Raw genomic sequence first — 19,918 nt, 5'->3', positions numbered from 1 at the left:
CCCCTTTAAACCTGGCTCCCCTGAGCCCTCCATCCTTACCCTCCCAGACCTGTTGCCCTCCCCCCAACCCAGCAGCCCACTCTAGCTCTGGGCCTTTGTCTTTGCTGTTTCCTCTCCCCCCAAGTTTTTCCCCAGATTATCAAGTACTTCCTCCTTCTGTCTCAAGTCCTTCTTCACAGGCCACTTCCTCAGTAAGGCTTCCCCCTGACCCCATTTATGCTGCCCCCAACTCCACACCCATCTTAGAATATCCCGTTCTTTCCTTCTTAGATTTCTTCTCTGACATGCACCATCTTCCAACATGGTATAGACTCAGCTCTTCATATCATATTCTCTCTTCTTCAACTGGAATGTATACTCTGCCAGGGCAGAGACTTCTGTCCATTTTGCTCATAAATAGTGGGTGCTCAGTAACTATTTGTGAATAAACTAATTTTAAATGCTATGTTAATGTTACCATCTTCATAAGAAGATGAATCAATGTAATTTTAAGATGTGAACACTTTAAACTGTTAAATTATTCTAGAACTCATTTTAAAAGTTTCTATTTTGCTAATTTTTACCTAGCTCTTCCCATTTGGTTTGCATATTCAAAGATATTATGTTTCCTTAAAATTACACACTGACTGAGGATGATGAGAAAAATCACGTCTTCTACAAATTAGCTAATTCTTTTGCAAGTATTATTCGTGGACCTAGCTTTTATGACACACCGTTCAGGATGTTCATATTGCAGCAGACCCTTGAACGATGCAGGGATTAGGGGCCCAGAGGACCTGGAGACTGAATCACAGCTGAACCTGAGTCACCTTTCCTACCCCCAGCCTCCCCCTGTACTGATTCCATCAGCTTTGATTCCTTTTTCAGTTCAGCTCTAACATTCTGAAAAGCTTGATAGGACTTAAGATATGAAAGAAAAGACAAACATCCCCATTCAAATGTTTGCAAAATTAAGGCATATAGAATTTACTCAAATTTTAAATTATTGATATATTAAAGCTCTAATAATAATTATCATTAGCTAACGCCTTGGGTATGTGATACATATGGGGCCCTGTAAATTGTGTTCTACAAAGGCAATCATTATAAACACCTACCCTAAGAGATGGCTTTTAACACTATTTTCACTTTCAAGATAAGACACCTGTAAAGGAGGGAGGGCAAGCCACTTGCCAAAGATCACAGAGCCAGAGACACGTGAGCGTCTGAACACATTGCTTTCTGATATCAGGGTCTGAGCACTTAAACCTCCATATTGCACTGATTCCCTAAATGTCGTGACTTTCCCCTTCGAGTGATTATGTATAACTTTCTTTTTCTTCCTTCAAAAATGAGTCTCTGCGGCATATTGAAAAGGGCATATATTGATGTGAAGGATTTAAACTTAGTGAAGTGCTACTGAGAAGACCAGCAGCTCTAGAGAAATGGAATCAATAAGGTATAGATAGAGATGCAGATATAGATATAGGTATATAGATAGATTTATTATAAGGAAGTCGCTCACATGATTATAGAGGCTTTCAAGTCCCAAGATCTGTAGTCAGCCAGTTGGGGCCCAGGGAGGCCAATGGTGTAAATTCCAGTTTGAAGTCCAGCAGCCTCAAGACTCAGAATGAGCTGATGCTTCAATTCTAGTCTGAAGATAGGAATGAAGATGATGTCCCAGTTTGAAAGCCATCAGGCAAGATGTGTTCCATCTTAGTTTTGAGATGTTCAGCCTTTCTGACCTCTTCAGGCCTTCAGCCTGTTGGACGAGGCCCACCCCCACTGGGGAGGGCAACCTGCTCTACTCAGTCCACCTTTTCCTGTGTTCATCTCATCCAGGAGCATCCTCACAGACATACCCAGAATAACGTCGGATCAAACGTCTGGGCATCCTGTGGCCCAGTCAAGTTGACACATAAAATTAACTGCCACAGGAGGGTTCTTCTTCGGCTGTTTTACCTTAGCCTGTCTGATTTTTCCAGGTTTTGTACTGTTTAGGACACTGTATATCAACTGGTATATTTCAAGTAAAATAAAGTTGTTGTTCCATTTTATTTTACATGGAGGTGATCTTAAATATTCTTTTAGTCTTTGTGTAAATTAAATGGCACTTTAAAAGTATTTTGTGTAGCAATCATTGTGAAACTTTAATACTACAATGATATTTCCTTATTATTTTAAGCCCTCTGTGGAGGATACATCCATGGAAAGAGTGGAACAGTTCTTTCTCCTGGGTTTCCAGATTTTTACCCAAACTCTCTAAACTGTACATGGACCATTGAGGTGTCTCATGGAAAGGGTAAGGATATTACGTAGATTTCAAATATACAAAGTAACTAGATACAAACATGGGAAGAAAGAAAAAAATATTCATGTGTGAACAAATAAGATAACTAATTTCCTCATGTATATTTTGATTGCTAATTTTGATTTTTAATAAGATTTTAGAAGAAAAATCATCTTTAAATTATTGGTGCTTTCAAGCAGAAGTAGATTTCTTGTCTTATTCTGTATTGATCAGATGACTTGAATTTATGCTTGTGAACATAAGCTTGAAAATTAGGTGTAATGGTAAGGAAAAGAGGCATGCATTAAATAAAATATGACTAGTGCTTAAATAAAGGGAAATAAGAAATTAAGCGTCTCATTGCTGTGATAAATCTAGGATACATTTTTATACTTGGCTTGTGTTCTAAGTGTACCCGGTATTATTACATATAATGAATAATTTATCTTCACATAATCCAGTGTTGATTTATGGAGTAGATTTCATTATCCTCATTTTATAAACAAGTGGAGTGAAAACCAGAAACATTTGAATTTTGTGTAAGAAATACAGTTTATAGACATTGCATTTGGGACTATACTCTGAGTCTTTTTCGTATGAGTAAACTTGTCATTTTCAAGAAGATAATTTGGAATTTTTCTCACATAAACATTATGTAGATTTTGTCTTTCCACTTAAATTTGAGCTCAACTTAATGTTAAATTGACATGTTTTATTATATACACTATCTTACACTCCGCCATCATGAATACATGTTAAGAAAAACTTGGCCTTGAAGGAAATTAAGAATAAACAAATAATGAGCAACCAAGGTTTTGTCATCATGAAAATAAGTATTTGTATTAAAAAGGACCTAGTCATGGTTAAATTTATTCATTATGTATAGGAATTCAGAAATAATACTTTGCGGGTATAGTTACAATGAGAACACATGCACAAAGGATCACATAAAATATCATTTCAAAATGGTCTTTGCTCACTTGTGTAAGTTTCAGTATTAGACCTCCAAGCCTAGATTTTCTAAAGGACACGTGTTTACTATAAATGGGAAAGTGATCTTGTCCTTCGCCCCTCAGGGGCAAATGCTTTCCCTAAGGGGCTGCACACAGTCCATTGTGACCCTCCTGCTGAGTTTTATTATGCATTTATACCTGGACCTGTTGATACAGCTATCTCTGTATTCCTGTGTCTAACCTTTATCTGTATCTGTACTTATATATGTTGAAGCATTTGTTTTTTCTGTTTATTCCTTCTTCTACCCATTCTCTGTATTTTTCTTTCAAACTTCAAAATTAAGGTTGCATTTTAAGATTTTCTTTTGATTCAAGACTTTTATGTCTCTAAGCCCAGAAGAAATTCTTTTCCCCAACGGTTAACTCTGCCAATGCCCCCCTTTGCCCCCCTCTCTCCCTCTCTCTGTCTCTCTCTCATCTCTCTCTTTCTGTCTATCTCTCTGTGTCTCTCTCACTACCTCCATCTCTCTGTCTCTCAGGGGTTCAGATGATCTTCCACACCTTCCACCTGGAGAGCTCCCACGACTACTTACTCATCACAGAGGACGGGAGTTTCTCGGAGCCAGTGGCCAGGCTCACAGGGTCGGTGCTGCCCCACACCATTAAGGCAGGTTTGTTTGGAAACTTCACCGCCCAGCTTCGGTTTATATCAGACTTTTCGATTTCCTACGAGGGCTTCAATATCACATTTTCAGGTATGTTGGGGTCTTCTCTGGCAATACTTGTACCGTTTGTGTGAGCGAGTGTGTGTGTGTGTGTGTGTTTACACGTAAATGGCCAACCATTGAGAAGCTCTAGTTGGGTGGAGGAGGAGTTGAGATGCAAGGGCAGCAGCCTGGCGTCCACAAGACACCATGCCTCACATTGACTGTAAATTCTCATCCCCCCAAATTTGCTAATATCACTATCTCTTCAGTCTCTCTTGTTATCAGTTCTATCAAAATCTCTGAGGAAGCTGTCCTTGTTGGGAGACATACTCAGAATTAGCTGTGGTCTGATTATTTTGAATCCTACCTTCCAGGAGATGCCATACTTGTACTGAGAACCACCTTTAGAGTGAAAAAAAGTATGAACACATGCAGTCGAGGATGAGCTTCTTATTGACTTTAATGCCATCATACATGGCAGCAAAATGATACTCCAAAATTAAAAAACATTTTCACTTTTAATTATAAAACATAGATAATATTTGTGAGGGATTTATGTTGTTTCAGGAATTATTTGTATGGGTTAAATTGTTTAATTTGAATGATGCTAAGAATGGTATTAAGATATTTCTTTCTTAATTCCATGACTCCCAGCACACAGCTACAAGCTACACAGCTACAAGGAGTCTTTTGATTACAAAAGTCAGAGTGCAACTCTGAAGCTGACTCCTTTCGTAAACTCCCTAAAAAACAAGCAGACAAACAACAGACACAACAAAACACACTTTTCTGGGTCTTTGTAGCTCTTTGGGGCAGTTTAAAAATATTTTTAAATATTAAGACTAAACTGGCATCACTTTTTGAACATGCAGAACAATTCATTTGGTCAAAACCAGTAGAAGACAATCTATAAAGCTTACACAAGGAATCGCTTTCATCAAGACTGTGTCACACACATGCTCAGACAGTCCTTTTAAAGACAAAATACACCTTTGATTGCAAAGCTGATTCTAAAGGAAATGTATTCTTTAGATATGCTAAAGGAATCATTTCATCTGCAGGCACGTTGCCTTGAAACTGGGCTGTGAACAATTGCCAGTGACGCTAACACAATGGAGTTTATTCTTTGTGCCCAAATAAGTAACCACTTTATTATGCAACTGAAGCATTTGCCCTTTTGGAGACTGTTCTCATATCTGTACAAAATCAGTATGCTGTTATATCCGGATTTTTTTCCTTGTTAGTCCAGTTTATTTCTGTCTTTTCTGGAAGGTTTATTAAAGGGGCATTTCTCAGTTATGTCTCCCAGTCAGTGTCGCCGTAGATACTAATGGAAATATGGGGGGAAAGGGCTCCTTATTCAAGTATGTTTAGGTCGAGCCGTCCACCCTCCCTGGTCTATCTTGAGTGTCCGCTACTGACTGCTCTCTGTGTACACTTACTATTCCAGCCTTCCTTCTCCTATGCCTCCTATGATACTACTTTTTTGTTTTTGTTTTTGCGGTACGCGGGCCTCTCACTGTTGTGGCCTCTCCCGTTGCGGAGCACAGGCTCCGGACGCGCAGGCTCAGTGGCCACGGCTCACGGGCCCAGCCGCTCTGCGGCATGTGGGATCTTCCCGGACCAGGGCACGAACCCGTGTCGCCTGCATTGGCAGGCGGACTCTCAACCACTGCGCCACCGGGGAAGCCCTGATACTACCTTTTGAATGCCAACTTTCTGTGAATTCACATAGTTTCCTGGTCATTCTCTTCAAAAGATGAGAATCTGGACAACTTAGTGCCTTTACAGATGTGGTTTCCTCTTCATTCAACACCCTTCTTTAGGGACTTCCCTGGTGGCATAGTGGATAAGACTCCACGCTCCCAATGCAGGGGGCCCAAGTTTGATCCCTGGTCAGGGAACTAGATCCCACATGCATGCTGCAACTAAGAGTTCACATGCCACAACTAAGGACCCCCCCTGCCGCAACTAAGACCCCACACAACCAAATAAATAAATAAAATATTAAAAACACGAACCCTTTTTCATTCCTCATCAGGCAAAACTGCATGCAGATCAAGCACTGTCTGTTGCTCGCAGTCGTCTCCTCTTCCTTGAGCAGAATTGTGTTCCTCCTGCCTTCCCGTAACACTGTTTATATACCAAAATTGTGTGTCTTCCGACATTATCTTTCCATATTTGTATCCTTCACTGTACAGTGAAGATCTATTCATGTGTCTTCTCCCGTTGTTGCACCATCAGTGCCTGGGAAAGAGTACAGAGTGCTCATTCTTTTATTTAGTTATTTATTTTTAATTCAGTGAGTGTTTGCTGAGCACCTACAAGGTACCAAGAATTATTCTAGGCCCTGGAGACACAGTAGGGAATAAAACAAAGGGCCTGCCTTCATAGAGCCTGTAATCCAGTAGGGAAGATAGTAACAGGGGATGCTATCAGAAAGAATAAAACAGTGAAGGAGTTAAAAGATGCTGGCGTGTAGAGAATTGCCACGGTAGGTCTATCTGATAAGCTGACACTTGATTTCAAAGAAGTCAAAGAGCAGGCCAGGCTGCTGTAGGGGACGTGGTCCTCAGAAGAAGCAAGAGCAGCAGTGGGAGTGTGCAGGCAAGGTTAGGGTCAAAGAATGAGGTCGATGTGGTCAGAGCCCGGTAATTGAGAAGGTCATATAAGTACCTTGGCTGTGAATTGTGTTATGCAAAGCCATTGGAGGGATTTGAACAGGGATGGACATGATCTGACCATTTTCAAAACTCATTCTAAGTAACATCCAACGTTAACACAGGATCTTAGGTAAGATGCTGTTACACAGTAAGCCCCACAGGAGACAGCAGAAGCTGAGGCTGTGGGGTTGGTGCTGGAGTGAAGTGGACCAGGTCAGCTGGGATCGAATGTGTCTGAAATACAGACAGGGGTCAAGGTCTTTGTCTCTGTGAATGAGGATGCCACGCTTCACGTGGCAAACACGGGGACTGAAGCAGGTTTGGGAGGAAAAATATAAAATTTTGCTTTGGGAAGTTGTAGGTATATATCCAAGAGGGGTTGTCAAGAGTCTTGAGTTCACAGAGAGGGTCAAGTCAGGAAAAAAATAATTGAAGTTCATCAATAAATACACAAAATTTAAAGACGTGGGGCTGGGTAAGCTGGGAAATGAGTGTAGCTGCACAGAAAGAAGGTACTAGGTTTTAGCTGGGGCAGGACATTTTGGTGCAAAGATGAGGACTATTCAAATCATGGACTGAGAAGGTGGGACCCTGAGCTAGGAGGAGAGAAGGGATAACCCTCCAAGGAGGAAGAGGGCTTCCACTGTGTAAGTAGGAGGAGGCAAGGCTTGGTGAGCGGGCTCACAGGGGGAGGCCGCGGTGGCTCTGGTCTGGAAGCGAGCCCGCTGGTGGGTGGAGAGGGACCGGGAAGAGGTGCCGTGGAAATAGAACTTGGAGCGCCTCTGAGGAGCTGGTGCCGGAGGTGCCCCACCAGGCATGGCGGCTGTGGTCGTCGTGAGGTCATGAGAGTGGTTTTTATTCGGTGGATTGCTGTGTTGCATTCTTATAACGGGCCCTGGGACACATGTCTGTGTGCTCATGGGAATGAGACTAGAGAATTGATAAAGAAAAATAGAGTAAGTTCTAAGAACAAAATCTTTGAGTCAGGGAACTTGGAATCCTGAGGGCAATACATTTTTCTTCTGCTGGATGCCTAACTGGAAACGTATGCTGTGCAAATACACACTGTGTAATAGCCCATAAGTGACAATTGACACAAGAGGACCTTTATGTAACCTTGTGTGGGAGGGTGGAACTAATCCACACCTCTAATCTCACGGTGTTGGATCAGGCTTCCTATTTCAGTAGGTATTTTTCAGAGGACATCAGTCAAAATATGAAATAAAAATATACACAAAGAACCATACGATTACAGTGTTTTTCTCTATAATACAATAGATCTAGCACAAATAATAGCAAACTGTTCTCTTATTTGGCAAGAGTTTTCAATTGCTTTTAAAGAAATGACAGCAAAGATGTGATTCGAGTTGAAAGTATATAGTCTATTAGGAGGAGAATGACTTCTGTCAGATGAAGATAAAGTTCCCTGGATTGTGACAGCTTTATTTTACTATTTCCTAGAAAGTCTACCATTATGTTTTGGTATGACAAATAAACATTTGTTGAGTTGAATTGAATGATATTACCTTTTTTTTTTCCTTGCTGGGTCATACTAAAAATAGGTCAAATTAATGAGTATATCTCCAGAGTGGTGAGAGTAGTTTGAATATGTTAGGGATCCAGAATAGAGTTTTTACCTAAATGAAAAACAGGATAAAGACAATGTAGAAAGCGTGGAGCTCAGATGTTGACTAATAAGTTGGGTGAGATGAGGGAAAAACTGGAGCAGAGATTTCCTCTTCACACGGGGTTGGGATGCCAGTGATGAAACTTGTGGATGATGGGAATAGAAAAGATGGATTAAAATTGAGAAATATTGGGGGAGATGATGGTTTGGATTTAGTACGTTCCTTGAGAATACAGAATCCACACTTTAGAGTCAGAACTTGAAAGATAGTAGTTGGAAATCAGAAAGCAAAGGGAATATCTTTTCAGATGAACTAGCACAGTTTCCCCACCACCATAGGAAAAACTTTCGTCTCCCACTCATTGCAATAATGCTTATCCTTTAATTGACGCTTTAACCTCTTTGAAGCTCTTTCCACCATTCAAACCCCTAATGGTGGTCCACTGTTTGATCCTGTTTGACTAAACACTGGGCATTACATGCTGAGAACACAGCAAGAAGGATCAACAACACACTGAATGATGGCCCATGAGACCCATGACAACCAGAGTGCAGTTGTACCCATATATAGAGATTTGAAAGAGTTGGTACTAAAGAATGAGACAAATACAAAATGCTGTTATTAGTACTGTTATTTTGGACATTTAATCCCCAAATGCAGCAATACACCAGACATTATTCTTTTTTTTCTTTTTAACTAAATTTAGCACTTTCTTCCTGGGTAGTTTACAGAAATTTCTAGCAGGATCCAGAATATTTTTCATTACGCATCAATAAAACATAGTTTATAAATTGAAAAATAGACGGGCAAAGGTTTTGCTATTCCATACTGAGGTGTATTTTAGGGGTGAAATTGGTTATGATAATCTTTCCGCCCTGTGAAAAAACCCTGTGATACTGCTTTTAGTTTGTTCTCCGTTGGGTCTTGTTTATCCAAAGCACCTTTAAGAGGACAGTAACTGATTTTAGCAATTAGGCGTATCACTAAAATAATTTCATACTGTTAAAGTGACAGTTTTGAGTGGATCATGTTATTATAATGTTATACATTTATTTTTAAAAATACTATATTCCATTTGTCAGAAAACTCACAGTACAAAGGAAGACAATCCGTATGACAGTTACAGCAGAGCCTGGGGGAGGGAAATATATATATATGTTTATTTTTTAAGTAATAGCACCTTTTTATTCTTGCTAAATAATTTTTGAGTATTTAGCCGGGTTCCCACGAGTGCACTCTGTCTCTTCATGTCTCAGAATATGACCTCGAGCCTTGTGACGATCCTGGCGTCCCTGCCTTCAGCAGGAGAATCGGTTTTCACTTCGGAGTTGGAGACTCTCTGACGTTTTCGTGCTTCCCAGGTTATCGCTTAGAAGGCGCAACCAAGCTCACGTGCCTGGGCGGGGGTCGTCGTGTATGGAGCGCATCTCTGCCAAGGTGTGTGGGTAGGTGGTCACGTGCTTTCATTTCATTCCCCCGGGGGGCAGGGCGGTGCGGTCAGCGTGAAGGAACCTGCCGGCAAGGGAGGACAGGAGGCCGGCACTGGGCGGGCGCTCCGCTCCCCGGGGAAGCGGAGGAGGGGCCTCTCTGGGCTGTGGTTACCTCATCGGTGAAGCCAGCCCCTTTCAGCCCCAAGAAACCCTGGCTGAAGAGGAGTGAAACTGAAGCATGTGTCAAGCATATTTATGGAGAAGAAAAAAAATATATATATATACACACACACACACACACACACACAAACACACACACACACTATACCTGGGACAAAAGACAAAATAAAAGCTAGAAGCCATGCTGTATTAACACAACCTTTGACAATTCTGTTGCTTAAAAGCAGTGGTATCACCTGGTATAATGATGGGGACAATTTAAAATACTCGTTTTGTTGTTTTTTTACACTTTAACTGTGATTAGATGATCGTGCATACTCTCGCAAAGTGGGCGTTGTAGACATTTTAATGCTGAATTAGCTTTTTCACAGTGTTCTTGAAGAATTCAAGAGGTCATTCCAGAGAGTAATAGGAATCTTTATTTAGGTACTTGAAACTAGGCACTGTGCTAAGATGGAATTAAGATGCCCATTCAGTGGGGTGTATTTATTGTTAATCTGAACCTGTGCTGCTGTAGGGAGTTCCTCAAATCGTGGTGGCTCAGTTTAAGTATGGAATCTTGGCCGCAGGTCTAGAGCGTCTGGTCATCAGCCCCAGAGGCAATATCTGGTAACTGTCACTTGGCCACGTTGCTCAGCATGTAAAGGGCGTACAAGCTGTCCTTTAAAGTCACAGAAACTGGCTAATGTAGCATTATGACATTTGTCTAGTGATGAACCATGGACCCCCTTAATTGTGAGCCGTCTGAGTCCTTGAGGCACCTGTGATCTTACCAGCTGATAAACTAGAGGCAGGTGGGAAAGTTGTGAAAATAAGATTTCATAACCCATAAAAATGCTAAGCTGTTAACTTAGTAAACCAGATTTTTCTAATGCACAGAATCTCTTCAGTTATTTAGGAATATTATGTGGTTCAAAAGTTAATATACTGTCTTTTTGTGTTGTAGTGTGCCATAGATAGTAGGACAGTGAGGACTTCATTATAGAAAAATTACACAAGTGAACATGAATCAGATCATCTTTATCTCTTGCCAGGGCACATATCTGATCTTTCTATGATGTGGTTTTCTCCTAAAACAGTAGTTCTCACTTTTTTTTTTTTAGTTATGATTTTTATTTGAGATTTGGATGCCAATTTTGAACACTATCTCAAGAAAAAAAGATACAATATTTTCTAGATGATCCTAGATGTTCCCAGAGTTGCCTAGAATCCATATGCCCCAAATTGGAAATTACTGAGCAAGATAGTTTAAAATCTGGGGGAAAAAAACTCCCAACTGAATGAAGTCAAAGCCTTAATCCACATATGTAACATTGTCTATTGATTATAATATTCCATTTGCATTATTCTATTATTTTGTCTAGACTCATTATCTTTACACTCTTAATCTTGTTATTTGGGGTTTTACACTGTTGCCTAAAGTATAAAATGAGGAGTAACTGGGGTTGAAATAATGTTTATTGAGCACTGATTCTAGACCAGCACTGCTCTGAGGTCTCTGCATGTGTTATCTTATTTAATCCCCCAGACACCTCTATGAAGTAAGCACTATTATTGTCAGTTCCATTCTACAGATGGGAACACTGAGGCACAAAGAACTTAAGGCCTTTGCCCACCGGCACACAGCCAGCAAGATTCCAACACAGGGCACCTAAAATCAGGCCTTTCAGCCTTGCTTTGCACTGAGAGAATGGCCTGGCGGGGCTGTTCTGTATTTCACCTCTTTTATTTCACCTCTTGTATTTTACCTACTGCTTCCTGACTTTCCTTCCAGCCCATCTGGCCACAAGAGACCTTTAAATAAACATGTTAGTAAGGCACTAAAATCCACCAGGTGACCCACGTGGCACCTGGGAGTTCTCATTTCTCCCTTTCTCTCATTCTCCACATCGGATTAGTTGCTAGTTCTGAAGATTCTGCCTCTCCCCAGCTCTCCAGGGAGGCTCCCCGCCCATCCTCTCTGCCCAGCCTTGCAAAGGCTTCACATCCTTGCAAAGCTTCACAGCCTTGCAAAGCTTCACATCCCAAAGATGCTTCCCACCTCCAGGACAGCGCCAACCACTGTTGCCGCAGCCCCCAGAGTGATCTGTCCGAATTCAGAACCTCACAGATTCATCCCCCTTAACAGAACCCATGAATCAGCTCCCATAATGTGCAGAACAAACCCTCCACTTGCCGGGGATGCAGGCCCCTTATTCACTGGCCAGACTCTCCGACGTCTTGCCCAGCTCACTCGACCTGAAACTGCCCTGGTTCTCTCTTATGCTCAAGCCTCTCCCTACACTGCTCCCTCATTTACAACGTGCACCCCCTTTTCTGCCAGGCTGACTTTCTCATTTTGGAACTCACCTCCCATGTAAACTCTTTTTACCTGCTTACCCACCGGCTGGAGAGGGACCCTCCAGGATAACCACTGTACTCCAGTAAACTTGTCTTCCTATTTCTGTCTCTCCCGTTAGGCTGACCTTTCCTTACAGTGGAGGTTGCCTTAGCCCTAAATCCAGCTCTGTGCCTTATTCAATACATGTTTGTCAAACAAATAAACATTATTTCTCTTGGAAGCTCCTATCTTGATCTCAAAGTTTGATTCATTAGGACGCTGTGTCTGTCCTTCTTCCTGTAAAACCATAGAAATAAGAATAATCTATCCCTAGACCAAAGTTGCAAATCCAATCCAAAGATCACAGGTGACCCTGGAGGAGTGCCAAGTGGATTATGAGAATGCTCCTTTCCCTTTTTCTAATGAACATCTGGTGGTAAATAGAAGTTCCAGTGAGCACCTGGGCTGAGAAGCGGCCCTGTGAGATGAGGGGCATTGCAAAGCCTCGGTAGTATTTAGGGGGGTGAGTTCTTCAGCAACAGAATTGGAATCCAGATTAGCATGATGAGTAGGCAGATTGAGAGAGTATAGATTTTCATCTACTGTGTTACTATCAAATAGTAAATTAATATCCCCAGTAAAATATTTATTGATATTGAATATTTATTATTGCTTACAAATAATATGGTTAGTGCTATGGATGTGGACTTCCAGCTTCCAGAGCTGTGAGAAATAAATGTTATTCTTTTTTTTTTTTTTTTTTTTTTGCGGTACGCGGGCCTCTCACTGTTGTGGCCTCTCCCGTTGCGGAGCACAGGCTCCGGACGCGCAGGCTCAGCGGCCATGGCTCACGGGCCCAGCCGCTCCGCGGCATGTGGGATCTTCCCGGACCGGGGCACGAACCCGCGTCCCCTGCGTTGGCAGGCGGACTCTCAACCACTGCGCCACCAAGGGAAGCCCTAAATGTTATTCTTTAGGCCTCTTGTCTGTGTTCTGTTACATCACCCAGAGCTGCTAAGACCATCTCATGGGTTGATGCTTTTGTACAGAAGAATTAACTGAAAAATCAATTGACTCCTTTCTATTTTGTTCATTTAATTTTAATAAGTTTAGTTCCATTACAAAACTCTCAATGACAATTCAGTTTTAATTACAGTTTCAGGAGGTTCTTTATAAAAAAGAGCAAATGATTCATTTTAAGGGAAATTATATTCACTCATCTTAAAATCACTTTAAATGGATTATGGGAAGAACTGAAAATTGATCCATTTAATTGCTCTAGGAATGGAGATTTGCAGTGGATGTCTGAAATCAAGTTCAAAGAATTTCTGAAATTCTGATGATTTACATTTTGTAATTTTCTGAGCATCTGCTTTTTACCATTTGTTGTATTTCACTTAGTTATCTCCTGTGGGACAGCGTCTCAGGCTTTAGTGCACCTTCCTCAGTCTTCTTGACACGTTTCAATTCTTGCATTTGGAAATGTGTTGCATTCGTCTTTGTGCACTAGTTGATTTAATTCGAAATAAATTTAAGTCAGTGGCCTGCCTCAGAAACAGGATCCCAATGCAGGCATTCCTGTTCCACGGCAGGACATTCTGTGAGACATTGGATTAAGACGTTCGGAAGGTGTGTTTCCCACAACAGCCTCATGTTCCTACTCTTTTGGAGTCATACATTCATACATGTTCCTCGTGGGTTACTTAACATCTATAAATGTAATTAATTATCACTATTGTATATTGACAAACATAATGTGGTTATTACCAGACCAGCTGGAGTTCAGATCACAGCTCCACCAACGCCCCCCTCCATGTGATCTTGAGCAAGTTAATTATTAACCTAACACTATCTCAGTTTCTTCATCGGTAAAATGGATTTAGTGTTGATACTGACCTCATGGAATTGTTATATTTATTCAATGATATAATAGTTATAAAAATGCACTCTGTGCAAGTGACAAATAGACCAAAAGAAAAACAGATGGCTGTACCCAGCTGGGCAAAGTGTTAGTACATTTTATAGGCTCTACAGTTACTTGTTTGATGATCTTCCAGTGTGTTCCTCTGGACTGGGAATTCTAGAATTTGTTGACATGTCCATTTTCACACTACAACACTGTGTTTTCCTTTAAAGTGTTTAGGATTCACTGTTTTCTTTTAGTGCATCTCCTCTTTTCCAAACAGATGTTTATCAGGACACCTCTGTGCTCCAAACCCTCCAGGGATCCTGGTTCAGTGACACCCATACACCCACTGCCATCTGGTTCAGTCTCTCTTTACAGCCAGATCCCCGAAGTCCTCTCAAATGTTCCCCTGCTTTGTCGCGTCCGTAAGGCCACCTGAGCACCCACGTGTCTCACACCTGAGACTTTGCCATGTGCCATAGCTCCAGGTCCCCGACCCGCATTTCTCACCAGACCTTTGATGTTGCCAGCCTGCTATGGAACCAAGTCAGAATGAACCAAGACCCTCAAGACCAAATGGCTGATCACGTTCAGCCTGTAAAAGGTCATATTTTCTTATTGGTCTTCACATAAAATCAGAAAACAACTCCAGCAGCAGCCACCCATGTTCATCGGAATAGTGTCAAACACAAATAACTGCCTAAAACCGAGGAAAGTAACAATTAAAAAAAATAAAAGTAATTACATGATGATCTACATGAAAATCTTTGAAGAATATAAAGTGATATAGATATAAATCAAATAGTAATAATGCATATTATATGTCTATATTAAATAAAACACTATAGTAAAATAGGCTTTTTAAATTGATGTTTGTATACCAGGTTTGTATACTCTACAAGCAATTTCATATTCTTGGAGAAAAATTTGAATAAATACTATCTTTTAAGTCCTGTACTGTACACTCTAGAATAATGAATTCTGACCTTCCACTTCTAAGTGCACGTGCCATGTATGTTTAGGTTCACTCACAGATGTATCATGAGTAAATTGTTATTGCTTATTCACTTAGGAACTTTACTTGCATCTCAGGTTATGAGCACTAGTTGCCCTGACGCTAGTGGAGGTTTTGTGTTCAAGAGGCGAGTATAAAGTGAGCGGAGACGTGCTGGTGAGGCGGCTGGCCCTTTTCCGCGTCTTTCTACCAGTTACAGCAATGGCCTTGTTCCTCTGCCAAGAATTACTGGTTACGACCGGCCAGTTAATCTCCCACACTCATTACTTCGATGTAGTGTAGACTTGCACTTAATCAGCACCACTTATTATATATCTGCTTTAGAAAAAAATCCCAGAATCCAAATCTTCACAAAAAGACATGTAAAATTACATCTTTAGATTTGATAAATTTTTTCTCCCTGGCTACCTAAATGCTAAAGCCTTCTTTCTAGTCCTACCTTTTTGTTGTATTATGAGAAATAAATGGTTAATATCCTAAATGCTAATGTGAAAACAAATATAACCTCAGTTAATTGGTAACTTAACTTTTATCCTATCTGGGTAAAATCTTTAAAAGTATACTGTCTTCTACAACAAAATTTTGCTCTGCTAGTTTCATTACCAATAATTATGAATAATATTATGAACTTTTAACTATAAAGTATATCCATCATTAATTAGCATTTTTTAAAAGTCCACAATTCTTTTCCTAAGCTAAGCACTTAGACGTTATATCAAATCAATAATGAGTCTGTACTAGTGGTGTGACCTTGGGAAAAACGACTTTTGAGCTAGTCTGTGCTTCAGTTTCCTTATCTGTGAAACGGGGTTTATTACCTCATCACATAAGGTTATTGTGAGGGTTAAATGATTTAATGTAACTGAAGAACTTAGAAAAATGTGTGACATATACCATTTACACATCAGCCTTATTGTGATAGACTAAGTCTACATTTAAAAAGATACTCCTGAGCCTGGAAAATTCTCTGTGTGGCAAGTCTGTCAAGGAGAAGAAGGGAATAGAAACAAAGTGGTGTGAAGACCCAAAGAAAGGAATTCCATCCATAAGAAGAACAAGAGAACACACCTGCCGGACGTAGGAGCAGAGCCTCCAGACAACAGAGAGAGAGGTGTAGGCTCCCCTGCCTCAGGAAGGGGAAAGCACGCCCTTCCCAGGATCACAGGGCTGGAGCCCATCGGAGTGGGTCTCCTTGGCTTTGCCTTCCTCATGGGACAGCCCCCTGAAGACACACAGGGACTTCTTGCAGGCAGTTTTCACAGTTACCCCAGAGTGGCAAAGCTCTCATGCCACATTCTGGGTTCAAGGTGTGTGGACTCAGCACTGTATTGAGCTAATTACCCCGGGTGTCCTTCAACCCTCCCTCCGGCCCCTTGACCTCATTCAGTCAAGAAAGAAGACCACTCATCTCCTGATGGCCAGAGGGGGGCCCAGGGCCCTTATTAGCCCTTTTACCTCCTGCCCACCTCAAAGCATGTTTGAGGCAAGGCTGCCCACACCTCACAGTGGATGTTCAGTGAACACAGTGCACGATGGATCTCACGCAGTCATATATGCAGTAAACCCAAACCCACACAACCAGTTACAGTAGCCATAAAAAGTATCCCTTCCAAAGTACCCCTTAGACTAAAAATGGTCTCGTTGCCACTCTATCAGTATTTATTACGTCTTCAATTGCAAGAGATGTTTTTTCAAACTTACAAAGTAATAGATAAAAGGACATAAATTTGATTTTTGAATGATTTCCTTTATTGATCACTGTCCAATTCAATTCTAAATAAAAATTCTTAGTGCTTGTGATAGGTTCCATATTCTGGGTATCAGAATTCTATGAGTTTCTTCTTTTATTCTCTTCACGTCCAATATCTTTAACGAGTTTGAACCCCTTGCTGTTTGACCCACAGAGCAGCCACAGGGGGACCTTCTGCTTTGCTGTTTCAGTGTTCTTTTCACTTATTTTGGCTTTTATGTTAAAAATCGCCGTTTCTTCAGGAAAGAAGAATGGTATAAGAATATGCAATGAAGCCCATGAATGATTACCATTTCTCAAAGAGATTACTTGCCCAAAATGCTTGTTGAATTTAAGAGGTGAAGCCGTACATCGTCAGTCTCAGAATTGCTGAGAATCGCCAGATTCTTGACGTGAAAGGACATCCACGTCCCAGCCTGAGCAAAAATGAAAGTCCAAACACAGCCTGAGAGACACACCACTTGCCTTTCTCACCATAAAAATGTTTCTTAAAAAGTATTAAAATTACACAAATATATGAATATGTAATAATAGTAACTATAGCTATAATTTTAAAGTTATTCTTATAAAATCCCATTGCCATGTTTTGGGGTCACCACTTCCCTGTGCTTCTTTCTCAACACTGTTTCCCATGAAACCCTCCTTCAGGTCCTTATGGGGAAAGATCAGGGGCAGGTGAGCCAAGTTCTCCTGTGTTTCTCTCCCTGATTTTCTCCCCGACCCTTCTACGTGGGGACATCATGAGATTCAAGGGCGCAAGTCATCATGAGCTGATCCTGAATCTCCAGCTTATTCCTTCCGTCACTCAGGCCAGGGAAGGCTCGCGGTGCAGCTGATTTCAGTGATTGTCAGAGAAGACGGGGATGTCAGAGACTTGGAATTATGAAAACGGGCGTGCACAGGACATCTGCCAGTTGTGTGATACCTCAAGCAGCCCCCTTAGACTGTCCCCCTTTCTCTCACCCCCGTTACATGTAGGCATTTTACTGATTTTCAGTTTCCAAGTTGATCATTATTCTTCACACTCAGACTTACTTTGTTGAAATTTTAAAAATCACTGTGCTTTTCACATAGTGTGGCCAATAAGTTATCTCATGCCGAATCACATGGAGCGCTCTTGTCACACAGACACACACAGGCATACACACAGAGATACACACGCACATGCATACACAGATGCACACACATCATACATATGCAAACACACACATACACAGAGCAATTTTATTATTTTATGATTGTTTTGGACGAATAGAATTTTAGGAGTTAGCCTAACTCTCACTTTCATAGGTGAGGAAACAGGTGCTGAGAGTTTAGGTGACTTTCTCCAAGTTGGCAGAAAGTGGGGAGCTATATTTATTTTCATTTTTACTCTGATTAAAGTTCTTTATGCAAATTTGGATGTAGAGGTGAATTGCCCTCTCCTTTCGTCAAGGGGAGAAGAACGTATTTTCTGCCGCCGAAAGGGCTTCCATCCCAAGACAGGCAGATGGGCTCAGTGCTGTGAGACAGTAGCAGGGGACTCAGTGGTTTGGTCCACGGCTAGAATCCCCTTTAAATGCATCCAGGTTGAGGCCACAGAACACCAACGTGGGAAAACTGCATGGACATAACTGTCGAGTCAGCACATTGGAATTGGCGGGGATGCTTCATGAAGCAGAGATGGGGCACAGAGAGGTGACTGCCAGTGATACAGCCAAAGTGCTCGGGCATACCTATTTTATTCTAGAATTCTTTGTAAGTTAAGAGTAAGATGCATTCTATTAAGAGAAATAAAATCTTGAAAATAGGATGAATGGGGGTATCTTTCCTGTCCAGTGGATAAAACAGTAGAAGGAAGTCGCTAATCTATAAAAACAATATAGTGCTAGCAGATACATTGAGAGAAAAGAGGGTTGTCATGATTTAAAAGTTTTTATTTATTAAAATCAATAATTCCACTTTTGAATCCTCTTTCTTTTTTTAATGTCCTATTTATTTTAGCTGAATGTGGAGCAAGTGTCAAAGGAAATGAAGGAACATTACTGTCTCCAAATTTCCCATCAAATTATGATAATAACCATGAGTGTATCTATAAAATTGAAACAGAAGCTGGCAAGGGGATCCATCTCAGAGCACGAAGCTTCCAGCTGTTTGAAGGAGATATTCTAAAGGTAAAAAAAATCTGTTTTAATAGGACTCCATCTTTCCTTCTCAAGGAATAAATATAATGTTGATCCATCTATATACGTAGATATATACATATATTAACGTATTTTTATATATACACATATTTTCCCAATTTGTTTATCCAGCTGGTTTGAGAAGGTGGCCTATAGTATCATGTGTATGTGGACTTTGAAATACCTCAGTCTATAATCCTGGATCTAAAATTTATTAGTTGTGTAATTTAGGGATATTATTTAACATTTTTAAGCCTTATTTTTCTTATATGTAAAAGCATGCAATGGTACCTACCTTTTTGTGATGTTCTGAGGAGTAAATAATATAGATACATATTTCTAGTATTGTTCCTAGCACATACTAATAATTGTAAAAAAAAGCTTGCAGGATCCCCAGACCAACCCTTTCTACAGTTGCTCTTGATTTGTAAATGTGATCATGACAGAGCATCCTTCAGAGCTAGAAGGATTTTGATGTGAGAGTAAACTCAAGCCCTGCCACTGTTGCTGGACCACAAAGCAGGGTTGATGTGGAGAAGCCAAGCCAGGATGAGGCAGAATCTCACTCAACCAGTCAGAGCTGTGTTCACAGGACTCCGAGGTGTGCTAGGCATGGGACCAGCATCAAGGGTCAGTGCAGTAGATGACTCAAAGCATCAGAGCCTCGGGGAACTGCTCCAGGTGGAGCACACCACTCACATTCCAGATGGACTTCAGGGAAACAGGCAGGGGGACGGATTCAAGGGGCATCCAGGTCTTGCCTTGAGCTCCAACTGCAAATGGCCCCAAACTTCTAAGACTTCTGAAATAGTTTCCACCTCTCCTGTGACTATTTCAGGAACCTGGGGACCTCCCTGGCTCTAGGGGCTGAGTAGTTGGCACTTGTAGCCCGAGCCTCAGGGCCTTGAAAGAGAGTGGCTTTGAGCAACCAA

General features: G+C 41.1%; 1 protein-coding gene across 1 annotated transcript in view; it reads left to right on the top strand.

The window, feature by feature from the left end:
* CSMD1 (CUB and Sushi multiple domains 1) overlaps positions 1 to 19,918 on the top strand; it is a 1,745,896-nt gene that overhangs the window by 1,438,526 nt on the left and 287,452 nt on the right. The window contains exons 20-23 of the mRNA XM_024768064.1: positions 2,168 to 2,284; positions 3,765 to 3,980; positions 9,480 to 9,668; positions 18,808 to 18,977. Of these exons, the coding sequence (XP_024623832.1) occupies positions 2,168 to 2,284; positions 3,765 to 3,980; positions 9,480 to 9,668; positions 18,808 to 18,977 (692 nt within the window). The remainder of the gene's footprint in view (positions 1 to 2,167; positions 2,285 to 3,764; positions 3,981 to 9,479; positions 9,669 to 18,807; positions 18,978 to 19,918) is intronic.

The sequence above is a fragment of the Neophocaena asiaeorientalis genome, unplaced genomic scaffold, assembly GCF_003031525.2.
Source record: "Neophocaena asiaeorientalis asiaeorientalis breed wild unplaced genomic scaffold, Neophocaena_asiaeorientalis_V1.1 scaffold16, whole genome shotgun sequence".
Lineage (NCBI taxonomy): Eukaryota > Metazoa > Chordata > Mammalia > Artiodactyla > Phocoenidae > Neophocaena > Neophocaena asiaeorientalis.
Note: the sequence above shows the minus strand (reverse complement) of the source record. Positions and strands in the feature narration are given on the sequence as shown.